At 33.9% G+C, this 16,061-nt stretch overlaps 1 protein-coding gene across 1 annotated transcript in view; it reads left to right on the top strand.

Moving 5' to 3' along the window:
* The window catches only part of GALNT5 (polypeptide N-acetylgalactosaminyltransferase 5), a 50,310-nt gene that overhangs the window by 21,180 nt on the left and 13,069 nt on the right, over positions 1–16,061 (top strand). Inside the window, 7 exon segments of the mRNA XM_049773103.1 lie at positions 724–843; positions 8,588–8,723; positions 9,308–9,427; positions 10,980–11,097; positions 11,685–11,756; positions 11,758–11,874; positions 11,876–12,013. Coding sequence (XP_049629060.1) covers positions 724–843; positions 8,588–8,723; positions 9,308–9,427; positions 10,980–11,097; positions 11,685–11,756; positions 11,758–11,874; positions 11,876–12,013 — 821 coding nt within the window.

Consider the following 16,061-nt stretch of genomic DNA (forward strand, 5'->3'; position numbering starts at 1 on the left):
TCTGAGTGCATAGCCGGGAGTAACCCCTGAGCATCAAATGGGTGTGCCCCCGCCCAAAAAAAAAGATGACTATAAGCTACATCAATGTAGCCCAGGGCCCCTATCCCTTATATGTAGAAACAATGTTCTTTAGCTGACTAATCTGCAATCAGTTAAGAATAGGGCAAATGTGGTGACTTAGCTGTTACAGTAACTTAGCCAATTTTTCAATTTTTACACTATAATTAGCCTCTTCCCAAGGACATTTGCAAGAGATGGAGTATTGTAAGAAAAATGGTGGGTTTTTTTTTTTCACTATACATTTTCTCCTGTCCAGATGAATATTCAGCAAAACTCTTCCCTCTTCTCTGTAACATTGTAACATTGAAAACAATGTTTTGGGGAACAGGAGATATTACGGGGGATAGTATCTTGCTTGCAGCTGACCCAAGTTTGAAACTCCAGAACCACGGTCTTTTGAGCACTATCTGGGTGGGATAACTCCTGAACACAGAGCCAGAAATGGTCCCTGAGCAATGCTTGGTGTGGCTCACTTCCCCCAAAAGAGAATGTTTTGAGATTTAAGACAACTTTGACATTAAACTAAATCCAAATTCTACAAAAGAAAATAGCATGAAAAAATAGAATCAGGATCAAAGTAATAAAACTTAGTGACTCTAGAATTGGAATTTCATAGTGAGGAGTTGTTAAAGTGTATCCTTATCTACCTTTATTTACTTACAGACTACCTAAAAGATAAGTTGGATAAATATATGTCTCAATTTCCAAAAGTCAGGATCCTTCACCTCAAGGAAAGACATGGCTTAATAAGAGCCAGGCTGGCAGGGGCACAGGAAGCAACAGGTAAGGTGTGTGTATGTGTGTGTTTATATGTAATGTATATATTTTTTAGGTTAATTTTACTCAAATGTAGAGCAAACTTGAAGTATGGTGAGAACCTACATAGCCCTCATTTAATTTCAGCAATTTTTATCTATTTGAAATATTACTTTATGACACTCATTCGCCAATATTTTATGCATGCCTGTAAGCTAGCACACAGAGACACTAATACACATCCTTGTTCATTGAAATAGAATTTACATACAACATATAGCTGTACACTTAACTATCTCATAGGAAACTTTGAGGAACAGACATTTTAAATAACCATAGCTTTCATCTATAAATGTCACCTGATATATCATCTAATATATACTCTTATTGAATTGCCTCTCAAGATATTTTAGTTGCGCATTTATTTTTAAGTCCGAGAACTGAATTTTATGCACTATGATTTCTTATTCACCTTAATCTCTCAGGCTGCAGTTGCAAAACCCAAACATCTTCATTTTTTTTATTTTTAACTATTTCCTTCCATCCTTGTTTTTGGGATGATTGGGCTTGGCTGTGGTGTCCATTTGGGGCTATATATCAATTTTCAGTTTATTTGCTCAACTTCAGGTCATCCTTGATTAAGCACCTGTAGTTAGTTAGCATGCTTTCCTACATGCTCTCTTAGCCTTATCCCCCTGAAGGTGGCTGCACATTTTTCAGCTGTGGTGCTTGCAGATACCTAGCTGCTATGTATACTTATCATACTCTATTGCAGAAGTGCTGGGTGCATAGAAAAGCATGTGTGTAGCACTTTGGATTCAAACTTGAGAGTTCACATTTGTAAGGCAGATACTGTTGTTACTGATTCATGAACTGATTTTTGCTAAGTACAAGTCATTCATTTGGTTTGTTTAACTGACGTTATTTGAAAATATTTTTACTACTTTCTCATAGAACATAAAGAAAGAATTGTTTTTTTTTTTACATAAAAGACCCTTAGAATTCCATTACTTGAGTTATAGGAATTCTATAGTTACTATTTCAATTTAAGCCACATGATGTCAGGGTGTCCATTGTTGGCATAATTGTTCCTACTGGTTCAGAAGACATCTACTGGAATTTTCCTTTGGGTGCTAGAACTGATTTCTGTGACAATATTTTTCTGATTCATGAAATGTCCTCTTTTCTTCACAACATTATATCTAATATGTTACCACCCATTGACTATTAAGCTGTAAATCAATTACTGCAATAGAGGTAAAATGATGTTTTTCTGATTGTATTAGTCTTTGTAAGATGGCATACACTGGCAAAAATTTTTCTCTTCTTCCCCCATACTTCCCTCCCTATTTTTCTCTCTCTTTCTTATCTTCCTCTTAGCTACCTATCTTTAACTTTATCTCTTCCCTTCTTACTCATTTGCTTTTATTCACCATCACTATAGATTTCTGACTTAGCAAGTTAATACAGGGTCAGGATACAGTGTGGGGGGGGGTTGTTAAGATGCTGTACATGACCCCTGAGCAATTCCAGCAATGAGCCCTGAATACAGAGCCAGGTACTCCCCATGAGCACCGCTGAGTATGGCCCAAATCCCACTCCACCATTAAATACGTGCATGGTCAGAGCTGTTTTAATTAATTATACATACTATTTAATTTAAAAATTAAATTTAAAAATGAATTCTCCCCAAATCCTTCCAGTTTAATGAGAATATTTAATTTTTCTCTTTCCTGATCTTTCATTTCCTTTATATCTTCTCAAAGAGCAATGAGCCTTCTTTTTCTCACGTCTTTGGAGTGCATAGGAATTGGTCAGTCGATGAGAAGAGGCAAATATTTGATAGCAATAAATGTTTCAAGAATTCAAAACTGTTATTAAATTATTTGGCTGATTTTTACATCTTTATGTGAAACAGCCCATACCCATATTAATAACTTGATGTTATATATTATGCCTCACTATAAATACTTACATTCTAACAAATTTAATATTCACAATCATTTGCTCATTTTAGATAAACAAATAAAGGCACAATGAGGTTAAAATTTGCCCAAGTTCTTCCAGCATATAAGTAGTAGATCCAGAATTAAAATGTAGAAGAATTTACTCCGGAATTATAACTGTTATTTACTATATTTTATTGCATGTGGATATTTAGACACTACTATTCTCATACAGACCTCTATATACTTTAGTTACAATACATTCTCATAATCTCAACTTCCTTTAATAGGATCCCTAATGTGGAATTCTCATAACCCTTTAATTTACAAATACATTTTCTATCTTTTTAATAAAATCAAAGTATAAAGTAGCATCACACACAAGTTATGAAAATTTGATTGCAGTGAAAAAGAAGATTGTTATGATAGACTGAATTCAGAAAAAAATAAACAAAATGTCATATTTGACCTGTTCTGGGAAATTAGCCACAAACAATGCAAAAGTAGTATACTCAATCAATAGTTCAAAAAGTCACTTTTTTTGTTTTATTTTATTTGGTAACCACACCTGGCTTTGCTCAGGGATTATTTCTGACTCAGAAACCAAGGATCTCTTCTAGCTGACTCAGGGGATGATGATATGAGGTGCAGAGAATCAAAACTGGCTCAGATATAAAAAAAATAAAGTATCTTTAGGCTGTACCATCTCTCCCTGCCAAGAAGATAACTTCTGAAGATATTGATGAAGAATACTCCTAAGCTAGTAGAGAAAAAAATTCTTTTTTTTTTTTTTTGGTTTTTGGGTCACACCTGGCAGCACTCAGGGTTTACTCTTGGCTCTATGCTCAGAAATCACTCCTGGCCGGCTCAGGGGACCATATGGGATGCCAGGATTCGAACTACTTACTGTCTGCATGCAAGGCAAACATGCCTTACCTCCATCTATCTCTCCAGCCCCAGAGGGTAATATTTTGATGCAGAAATATGCATAATATCTTTCAAGAAGTTTATAGTGTCTGTTGTGTGTAGATCATTGAGAGTGGTTGAAGATTTATTGGTGGTGGAAGAAAAGAAGAATTTTTTAACGCTTTTACATTGTTTCAGGAATGTAGTCACTACTTTTGATATACTATGAAATACTATAAACCAATGAATGACAACTTTAAAAAACTTTTAAAAAGTTTTTAAAAAAACTTTTTGAGCATGACAAAGTAACAGGGGTCACTTCTGGATCTGCATTCAGTAATAACTTTTTGGCAATAATGATGGATCATATGGGAAGCCAACCAAGGTTGGCCACATGCAAGGCAAGTTCCAGACCCACTATGCTAACACTCCAACCCCTGATATATATATTGAAAACTTAGTCTATCTCTAAAGAAGATAATGTATATTATTAGTTTATCAAGGATATAGGTAAATAAAGTAAGAGTTTATTAAAGTTGTGCAATCACTAGGTAGGTAAAAAGAGATGAAGAGAATAGTCATATTTAGAAAATACTCATATTGGGGGCATGATACCTATAATACTTGTCTTCATATATGATGTGAAGAGAAAAATGAGAGAAATCTTACCTGTCAAATAATAGGTAATTTGTTTATTGGTGGGGTCAAAGAAAGAAAAATGAACTTGGTATAGGAATTAAATGTTGACTTTATTTATGTATATTTGAGACTAAAGATAGAAATTTATATAAATATAACTAATGTGTGTAAGATTAAAAATGTTACTCCAGGGGCTGGAGAGATAGCACAGCTGTAGGGCATTTGCCTTGCATGCAGCCAATCCAAAATGGATGGTGGTTTGAATCCCGGCATCCCATATAGTCCCCTGTGTCTTCCAGGAGCGATTTCTGAACACAGAACCAGGAATTAACCCCTGAGCACCACTGGGTGTGACCCTCCCCCCCAAAAAAAACCCCAAAATTTTCTCTCTGTTTGCATGGAATAAAACACATGATAATTGTTTATATCCAAAATAGCACAAACTATTAGATATCATAGATTTCCTCAGATGCAATATAATATACTAATATATAGCTGTTGCTGCTTTGCCTGATTAAGCATATATAAATATAAACACAAAACTAGATAATTTCTTGAAAATCAAGGTTATAATAAAAATTTGCTTCTTGATGATTCCTTTACATCCTTGGTCATATTAGTCCAATTTTGATTTAGTTACTGTCAAATTACATTAATAACAATTCACACTAATAAATTTTATATTATGATCTGTGATAAATATAGGTGTATACTTATAGTTATATTTATTCTATACTTTAACTTCAGTAGTCATGTCACATAACACATATTTTTATATCTTAAATTTATTTTTCACAGTCTATTCAATACCACTAAATTGCTTTAATGACTTATTAAATTGTTACAGATTAGTTGGAAACATCTGTTTTATTAGTAACTTATTAAATTGTTCAGTTTTAATTTGAAAAAAAAATCTAGCTATGGGGCCGGGAGGTGGCGCTAGAGGTAAGGTGTCTGCCTTGCAAGTGCTAGCCAAGGAAGGAAGGACTGCGGTTCGATCCCCCGGCGTCCCATTGGTCCCCCCAAGCCAGGGGCAATTTCTGAGCCCTTAGCCAGGAGTAACCCCTGAGCATCAAACGGGTGTGGCCCGAAAAAACAAAAACAAAAAAAAAAAAGAAAATATATAGCTATCCACATATGAAGTATTTGTCATTTTCTGGAGAGTTGCTTTCAAATTATCATAGAATATTATTTAAAACAAATTATCTTATAAACTATAAAATACATTAATATCGTGCATATAAATAACTATATATACAGCTCAAATATGCATAATAACATGCTATATGTGTATGTATCTATTACATAGTCAATAGATGCATAAAAACAATTCATTCGGGGCCGGGCAGTGGCACTAGAGGTAAGATGCCTGCCTTGCCTGCGCTAGCCTTGGATAGACCACGGTTCGATCCCCCAGTGTCCCATATGGTCCCCCAAGCCAGGAGCAACTTCTGGGCGCATAGCCAGGAGTAACCCCTGAGCGTCACTGGGTGTGGCCCAAACACAAACAAAAAAATTCATTTTTGTAAATTGCTATAAAGTAGCAAAGCATTTTTTTTCTAAAATTCTATTTCAGGCCGGAGAGATAGCATGGAGGTAAGGCATTTGCCTTGAAAGCAGAAAGAAGGTCTTTGGTTCGAATCCGGCATCCCATATTGTCCCCTGAACCTGCCAGGAGTGATTTTTGAGCATAGAGCCAGGAGTAACCCCTGAGCGCTGCCAGGTGTGACCCAAAAACAAAAATACAAACAAAAAAATTCTGTTTCTTTCTCCTGTAAATGGTTGAGCCCATAGTTCATATTCTAGTGTTGGTGGAAGGCAGATGCTTGAGTTCTGAATAATAGAAAACTGTGTCTCGGGTCCAGAATGATGGTGCAAGCGGTAAGGAGTCTACCTTGCCTGCGCTAGCCTATGGCAGACCGAAGTTCAATCCCCCGGAGTCCCATATTGTCCCCCAAGCCAGTAGCGATTTCTGAGTGCATAGCCAGAAGTAATCCCTGAGCGTCACTGGGTGTGGCTGAACCCCTACCCCCCAAAACAACTGTGTCTCAAAAACTTTCATCCAAGGACACATTCTCTGTTCTGAAGAGCACTTAATACCTTTCAGGAATTCAAAAGGATTTAAGAACATTTAACAGCTTTACTGGAAGATATAATTCAGAAATCCTTTAGGCTCTAACACTGATCAGGGCTAGAAAGCCTGGTGAATCCTCACAGGCCAAGCCACCTCTCATTCTCTAGCTTTAAAAATTAGAGCAAATGCAAGAGACCCTCTAGACATAAAAAATAATCTATAATTATAATCCCTAAAACTAAGAAGTTAGATTGTTTCCAAGACCTTTAAGCCAAACACAGAGACAAAAAAAATCATTGATCATTTGGTAGATGATACTTCCCTTGGGTTGTAGGAACAAATAAAAGAAAGCTTTGGTAAAAATTAGATAGGCATATGAACATTTAGTCGAAATAAAAAAATGAGCAGACTTGAACACCAAAGCCAAAGTCAACGACAACAAAATCGATACCCAATCTACAACAAGTTGTACAAGAGGGGAACAGTTACACTAGCATTACAGGGCGTAAAGGAGAGAGATATGGGATGCATGCTGGGAACAGGGGTGGAGGGAGGACAACACTGGTGGTGGGAATGCCCCTCGTTCATTGTCACTATGTGCCTTAAATATTACTGTGAAAGATTTGTAATTCACTTTGACCACGATAGCAGGGAACAGCTGCAGTAGCATTAGGAGGGTAAGTGAGGGAGATATGGGATATATGCTGGGAACAGGGGTGGAGAGAGGACAACACTGGTGGTGGGAATGCCCCTCATCCATTGTTACTATGTGCCTCAAATATTACTGTGAAAGAATTGTAATTCACCTTGACCACAATAAAATTAAAAAAAAAAAAAGAATTTGAACCAGATGAAAAATTTGAAGAACCATCCATCTCTCAGTGAATACTGAGGATTTTAATTTCTTTGGCCCCATTATGTCTCTACTAGACAGAAGTCTTGTGGAGCTATCACTAAATTTAACCCTGGGACAGTAAGATAGGAACAATTATTTGTAATGCTGTAATACTGTAGTCTGTAATACTAGTGAAGTAGACACTTGATAGAGCATGATAATACACCATACTTGTATAGATAATCCCTGTGAGCAATAAGAAGGCTATCAAGAATATACCATTAGGATACAATGGCCTTTCAGTAGCTATAATTCCCTGAAGATAGGATTGCCTCGGAATAATGAGCAGACATAATTGTCAATTTGAAAATAAAGTACTTAGGGAAGGGGTACATAGGTAAGGAGCTTCTACATAGCACAGCTTGATTCTGTCTAAAGAAACTGCTTCAAAACACTTTCCTCCAAGGTTGCCCTTTATTTATTATTTTTTGTTTGATTTTTAGCCACACCCAGTGACACTCAGGGGTTACTCCTGACTATGAGCTCAAAAATCGCTTCTGGCTTGGGGGACCATATGGGATGCCAGGAGATAGAACTATGGTTCGTCCTAGGCTAGCACCCTCACTCCGGCCCCTGCCCTTTATTTGTAAGCAAAATTCCGCTGTTGACTAGGGCAGTGGATCCAGGTTAAATTCCCTGCACTGAGCCAGGAGTAACCCTCCATTGCTATCCACAGAACAAAACAAACAAGTATAAAAGACAAAAATATTCCACCACTGTTGAATAGGTAGCTATAAAACTACTGAATACCAATAACTGAGATGTATTTCATATATATACATATATATGTGTATATGTATGTATGTATGTATATATATATATATATATATATATATATATATCTCAAAGGAGGATAGAAAATACCTCTCACTTGGCCCAGGCGACTAAATCCACCTTATTCTTTGCCCACTATTATTTTTTACACCAAGCATTTTGATACTTAAAGGTCTATTTGTTTATCACTATATATTTTAGGAATATTATCAATAGATTACTTCATTTTCTTTCTAATATTATACTGCCTCTCAGTTACACAACTTTGGACATATTGCTGAAGTTCTTTGTCCCTCTTAAATGGGAATGAAAATTAGACTTAAGGTTTATAGTAAAGATCAAATATGATAAACATTATTTCATCTTATTATAGAACACATTCAATATAGAATTATAGAATCCTGAACTACAGTAATGATAAGACTATTATAACCACTTATCTAAATTGATTCCCCAAACTTTTAAATATAAAATATACACATTTAAATGTTGGGTTTTATTACTTGTTTTTTTTTTGTTTGTATTTTTTGTTTCTAGGTGATGTATTAACATTCTTAGATTCTCATGTGGAGTGTAATGTTGGTTGGTTGGAACCTCTTCTTGAGAGAGTTTACTTAAGTAGAAAAAAAGTAGCCTGCCCAGTAATTGAAGTTATCAATGATAAGGATATGAGGTAATATGTCTCGATAACATACTTCTAAAGTGACTCTTTAAACATCAGGTGCAAAAAGTGGTGGTAATTCTCCTAATATATATATTTTTTCAAAATTAATAAATCTATTTAAATAAATAAAAATATGTGATAGCTATATTGGAATCAGAACAGGCCTGCACAGCATTTTAACACCACTGCACTTTTTATTATTATCATTAAATTCTAATAAGCTTTATTTAGTTTTCTACCACTTTATTTTAAGCTAAATGCAAAAAAATCTATTTTACTTAAGTTTAGTTCTCCCCTCTGTTAAAAATATTATACATATACATATACATTATTGGTGTTTTATTCTCAAAAATGGTTAGAGCAATAGTATGAGAAAAGTGTAAGTTAAAATAAACATTGAATAGTCAATCACTATAGAAATATTGTACTTAATAATTTTCTTGAATGTTATTTTTAAAGTTGTTATGATCTAAAATCATATGCATACAATAATCTGTACCTGTTTTATTCAATAAAACAAGACATAGCTTTGAGTTGGTGAAGCATATAAAGATGTTCATAATCTCAGGACACACTTTTTCTTCCTACATTAGTTACATGACAGTGAACAACTTTCAAAGAGGCATCTTTGTGTGGCCCATGAACTTTGCTTGGAGAACAATTCCTCCAGATGTTGTTGCAAAAAACAATATTAAAGAAACAGATATAATAAGGTAAGCATTCAAAATTTAACAATAGAAAGTAGTTATATATCTTCTTATACATGTATAGAAAGCACCTCCACCATAAAATTTGTATCATCATTCAGCAAAGTATCAAGAATATAGTTATATGAAATAAATAACAAACAAAAAATAATTTTTCTGAAAACTGTTTCGCTCTAACAAAACTTATATAAAAGAACCAGCTGTAGATTATTCAGTCCTGAATTCAGAAAATCACTAACAATATTGTTTTCTCTGAAATTTAACCCTCAAATTGGTTGATGTGACACATTTTATATAAATATATATATAGTATTAAAATCCTATTAATAAGCTTTCTTATGGATTTTAGTATTGAACTATAAGATGTTAGATGAAGATGACATCAATAAAAATATTACGACATTAATAACTACTATTATACTTTTCTATTAGAGTCAAATTCTACTTTTTCTATTGGAGGGGAGTCAAAATCTGTAAATAGATTAAGAAATAGACATAGGACAAAATAGTTTAACAAATTGATCTTTATTGCCAGGAAAGCAAGAACAAAGAACAAAAATTGACCTTGTGCCTAATGGAAGTTTCCTAATACTTCCTCAAAATTCTAAGTCTGTGGAGCAAGCATGCAAATGGCTCCACTCTGAATAGCAGGAGTCTTGCTCAATAGGTAACTTGACTAGAAACAAGTAAACAACCAGAGATCATTCATTTGTAACAAAGTTTACCTGAATTTAGCTCACATAGATTATGATTTACCCATTACTATGAATTATTCTCTTTAGATTTGAAACTCCTAGAAAATAAACCATAGAGAGATGTGGAGGTCAGGCTTATGAATTAAGACATTTCCCAGGGTATGAGGTAGCAAAAGAAGGAATATGGGGCTTAGGAGGGGATGTTTAGACAATGGTTAAGGAAAGCAGACACTGGTAGAGAGTGTGGAATTAGAATGCCTTATGTAGGAAACCCTGTCAGAAAGATTATTGTGAATGATGGTAGGTCAAATTGAAATAATTTATTTTCTATTAAATCCATTGAAATTATTTACTTATATTCTAAAATAGTACCTAATGTTAGTTTCCTTTCAATTTTTAAGGAATGTTACTTTCTGATGATTTTGGAATATAGCATTAAAATTTTAATATTTAAATAGAAAACTCAGAATTCAAATTCATATCTGTCTTAATTGAATAATTCTATTCTAATACTATACCTAAGGACATACTTTGCTTTTTTATACTTACAAATATCAATGGTTGATTATTTTTATATTTTTATACAAGTTTTTATACTTATGAACGTAGAGGTTGAGTTTGAAAACTAAAGGATAAAATAATATTCATCTTTATCTTATTTTTGCTATACTTAATCATGTGCTTACCCAAGAATCAGGAAACTTTTCATTTATTTGCTATCTACATCTCCTATATAAGACTATTCCAGAATTGATAGCTATGTTGATATGCCTCAAAACCTCACACAGTTGTGCAGAAGCTCCACTTCAAAAGTTGATCTCCAGTGAGAAACAAGTTTTTTAAAGAAAATTTTTTTTCTGTAGGTGTCCCATCATGGCAGGTGGATTATTTTCTATTGACAAAAGTTACTTTTATGAACTTGGAACATATGACCCGGGGCTTGATGTTTGGGGTGGAGAAAATATGGAACTCTCATTCAAGGTATTTCTAAAATTCTCTTTACAATCAAGAATTTTATTTTTTTAATTTGTTAATGACCAACAAATGACAAACTAAAAATAAATATCTTACTAATAAAATAATTAATAACTTAAATTTAAATTTAGGGTTAAACCAATTAAATAAGTTAATTTTCCAGTATAATCACTACAAGGAACTTTCATAGAAATTGTCCTTTGGGTATTAATGTTTCTTTATCACAAACTGATTTTGTAGACGTGGTAGCTCTCATAAATTTTATTAGAGTTCACACACAATTTCTCATCTAAATGTGGGAGAAAACTAGGGAGTGACTCCCTTATAAATTCCATGCCTTGCATGCATGAAACCTGGGTTCAGTCCCCCAAGCACCAAAGAAAAAGGGTAAAGAGAAAGATAATAGCACATGGGGTTAATTAAGGTGCTTTCCTTACTTGCAAAGAATCATAATTTGATCTCTGAAAACACAGCAAGGATTCCCAGTGTTTTCTGTTAGTGTTAATTACACTTTTAATTATGTTCAATTATTTTAAATCAAATAATTTGTGGACATGTTATGTAATGGTTGTGTATTATTCAGACTGTTCCAGGTGTGGATGTGTGGTGGCGAGGTTGAGATTGTTCCCTGCTACCCGAGTGGGCCACACTTATTCAGAGATGATACATCCATATTCCTTCCCCAAAGACCCAGTGAAGACGGTGGAGCGGAACTTGATGCGGGTAGCTGAGGTTTGGCTCGATGAGTATAAAGAATTATTCTATGGCCACCGGGATCACCTCTTTAGATCAGGTGCCAGATGCTGGGGACCTCACGCAGCAACGGGAACTTCGGCAGAAACTCAAATGCAAAAGCTTCAAGTGGTACTTGGAAAATGTTTTTCCTGACTTGAAGGCGCCCCTCATGAGGGCTAGTGGTGTGGTAAGTTTCAGAAGCAATTTCAAATCTTATTCCATAACAATATACCAGAAAATATTTTCGATTATGTGCAAACAATAATAAATTATTACTTTATATAAACCTACTACACATGCAGACAGCTTAAAGGATGGTTGAGGATCAAATATAAGTAAATAGAAGGAAGTCTTAAGCTAAGCGTGGTAAATTCAGAGACAGGCAGTATTTTAGTTAGTCTCGATGCCTTATTTGTGGGAGATAATAATTTAGTAGAAAAGAAAAAATAGTAAACCATGTACAATTAAAAAAAAAAAAAGTATTCCCTGGAGAGCCTTCTCATTGAGGCAACTGACCACAATGGATACTGGATAGCTATATCCTGAGTGTTCTATTTGAAGAGAGAACATTGAAAGAAAGATTTGCAAATGAAATTTGCCTTCTATTTACAAAGAAAAATCAGTAGAAAGATTCCTTAAATTGTAAAGGAAAAAGTATGGGTAGGGTTTGAAGACACAAGAGTAGCTTAGATCATGCAGGTCGTTAAAGACAGAGTAAAGGTTTTGTTTTTGTTTTCCTCTGTCTATCTGTCTGTCTGCCTATCTGTCTTTCTCTATTTCTCTCATTTCACACACACATTTCTAAATGCAATGTGAACTTATTGAATAGGGTTAAACAATAAGTGACTCTGATTTAACTAGCTTGTTTTAAGTTTTAACAGGAGAATAACAAAAATAGACAATTACAAAGAAAATTTAAAAAATTCCAGAGTGCAGAGTACCATATCAAAAGAGAAGGAACCAAGCTAGCTAGGTTAGAGTACAAAACTGAGAGGAAAAAAAATCAGGAAGAAGAATCAACATGAAGGTCACTTTTAAGCCCATGTAAGAATGAAGATTTGAATAGGAGGCCAGACATGAGGACAGCGCCCAGAAAAGGGTTTCAGAAATGTTAAGGCAAGACTTGTCCTGCAGCTCTCTCCCTGTCACATATTAAAAAACTCTTTTTTTTTCTATACATGGATGCCGCATGGAATCTATTATACTGAGTGAAATAAGTCAGAGAGAGAGAGATAGACACAAAATAGTCTCACTTATCTATGGGTTTTAAGAAAAATAAAAGACATTATTTGAATAATGCCCAGAGACAATAGAGATGAGGGCTGGAAGGACTGGCTCACCATTTGAAGCTCACCCACAAAGAATGGTGAGTGCAGTCTAGAAAAATAACTACACTGACAACTATGGTGACAATGTTTATAATAAATGAGAAAAGTAGAATGCCTGTATCAAATAATGGGGATTAATTTTTATAACTGAAAACCAGCAGAAAAAGTAAAAAAAAAAAAAAAATAATACATAATAATAATAATAATAATAATAAACAGGTGAATACCTACATTGAAATAAATAAAAAAATTAAAACATGGCAAAAATTTACAGATTCCCCAAAAAATTAATATAAAAAATAAAATATATATCTTTTATTTTTAATTTCTTATTTAATATTTATGGAGAGAAATAGAGATAGACTGATTAATATGGAGCTAAAGATATTATTCCCTAATGACATATCATTTTATAAAATATTTTAAGAAAAATGTTTTTATTTTCATTCAAATATTTTTTATTTCTTCATAAGTGTTCACACCTATCCGTAACGTGTTCTTTTAGACTAAGTTTTTCTCATCCTGTCTAGAATGTGGATTTGTACAATATCAATGATTCTTTGTTACAACAAGTCCTCCAAAATACTAAAACTTAAAAAAAATCCATGATGATGTAGCAAGGAGTATAAGGAGAGGAAAACTGGTCTGAAAAAGACCCTTACTTTTATAATATTCATCTGACAAACATGAGCACCTTAACAAGGATATTATAAAATAATAAATGTAAAATAATATTAGTCACACTGATTATTTAACTGGTGTTTATCATAGGTAAGCTCATCAATCATAGTGAACTCATCAATCAGAATTACTCTCTGGACATTACATACTGTTAAAGTATGATATTGTTTTAAAAATTACAATTTTTAATTATATATCCTGTACAAAAAAAAAAAAAAAAAAAAGGAAAGGAAAAAGATCACCATACTAATTCATAGCAACTTTTATTCTTTCCCTAAACGCAGAATCAAGTGCATTACTAATTTTTTGTCAGCAGAGGGAACTAAAAAACTATCTTTTGATTTCTTGCAATGCAATTTCTTAAATAAAAAATTTAAAGAACTCTTGAAATGAAGTAGTCGGTATGCTTAAATCTGAATATTTTATTATCGACGTGCTTCTGCATGTTTCTCATTTTAGAAAATCATTTTAACAAATTCTATATATCCTCACTTTCTTAAACAAATGTTAACAAATGTTAACAGAAGATATAATTTACCAAAAGTAACCAGTAGGGAGCACTATACCCTTTTCTTAATAAATGGATCTTTCTGCAATTAAATGTTAATCTTATGATTAATCTTATAATTAATCCTAAACTTAATTATTTTCATTAGACAATCTAAAAAAAATCTAAGACTGTTAACTCCACAACTTATTATTGTTACTTCATATTTTTTCTCTTTCAAAGTATGTACTTAGGAATTTAAATCTTGTCAATGTTTTGTTCTAATGAGGGACAAATCATATTTAATTAAACCCAAAATATTGGAAACTAATAAAAGAAATTCACAAGTGATGTGCTCATGTGCGATTAAACTATTGGCAAATAACCTATAATTTATGTTTAATCATCTTTGATAAGATGAGGGGAATTAACACCTCCAAATTTTGAAAAGCAAAATAATTCAAGATATGTAATTTAAAATGTTTTCAAGTTCTGGTTGAAATCCATGCTTCTTTAAAAGCATGAAAATAAAAAATTATATTTAAAAATTCTTCATAAGTAAATAAAAATAAATGAAAATGAAATCATATTTAAAATTCTTCATCAGGGCCAGGAGATGGCTTAGGTCAGGGGTACATGCCTTGCTGTGGAAGACTCCAAAAGTGATCCTCAGCACTTCAGGGTCAGATCAGCTTCTAATAACCTGAACATTTATTGAACTTTTCTTCTCTCTTCCTTTCTGGGAAGTACTCCTCAGGTTGTTTGGGAGCTGCTTAAGTGGATCTCTCCAAATACATTTCTTTAATATAAAAAGAATATAATTTTTCTTACCACTTTATAGACTCTGACTAAATTCTTTAAAAAAGAAGTACCACATATGTCAGGAGTAATCCTCTGAGCACAGAATAGGAGTAAGTCCTGAGCACCTCTGGGGTGTGACCCTCAAAAAAAAAGGGAAAGAAAAGAAAAAGTAAGGAAAAGTAGAGTGTGTGTGTGTGTGTGTGTGTGTGTGAGAGAGAGAGAGAGAGAGAGAGAGAGAGAGAGACAGAGACAGAGAGAGACAGAGAGAGAGACAGAGAGAGAGAAGAGAGAGAGAGGAGTAGAGCAGGTAGGGACTCTTGCCTCCTTGCTTTGAATGCATCTAACTCAGGTTCAATCCCCAGCAAACCACATAGTCCCCCCAGCTCTGCTGGTAATGTTACTTGAGTACATTACTAAGCACAGCTGTTTGTGGCCCAGAAAGTAATAAAAATTTTAAATAATAAAATTGTTTAGAGTGGTATATGGGGGGGGGTGTAGGGTGTTTGCCTTGCATGGGATAAAATGAATTTAGTCTTTGGAATCCCATATTGTCCCAGAGCCTGGCAGAATTAATTCCTGAGTGCAGAGCTAGGAGTAAGCCTTGAGTACCACTGGGCATGGCCTCAAAACCAAAAATAATATAAAATAGGACAGAAAAGGGTCCTCTAGGACAATAATAGTTGAAAATTATCACTCTGGACTAGAACTAGGTGCTGAAAGAAGGTTGATAATGTATTATATCCTTCAGTAATAATATTGCAAATCACCGTGCCTAAAGGAAAAGAGAGAGTGAAAGAAAGAGAAAAAGAGAAAGAAGGAAAATACTCACCAAGATAAAACTGAGGACAATTGTGTTGGGGAATGTGCACTGGTGAAGGGACAGACGTTGGAACATAAAATGACTAAAGCCCAGTCATAGACCATCTTTGTAACTTGGT

This window comes from Suncus etruscus, chromosome 5 (assembly GCF_024139225.1).
Source record: "Suncus etruscus isolate mSunEtr1 chromosome 5, mSunEtr1.pri.cur, whole genome shotgun sequence".
Lineage (NCBI taxonomy): Eukaryota > Metazoa > Chordata > Mammalia > Eulipotyphla > Soricidae > Suncus > Suncus etruscus.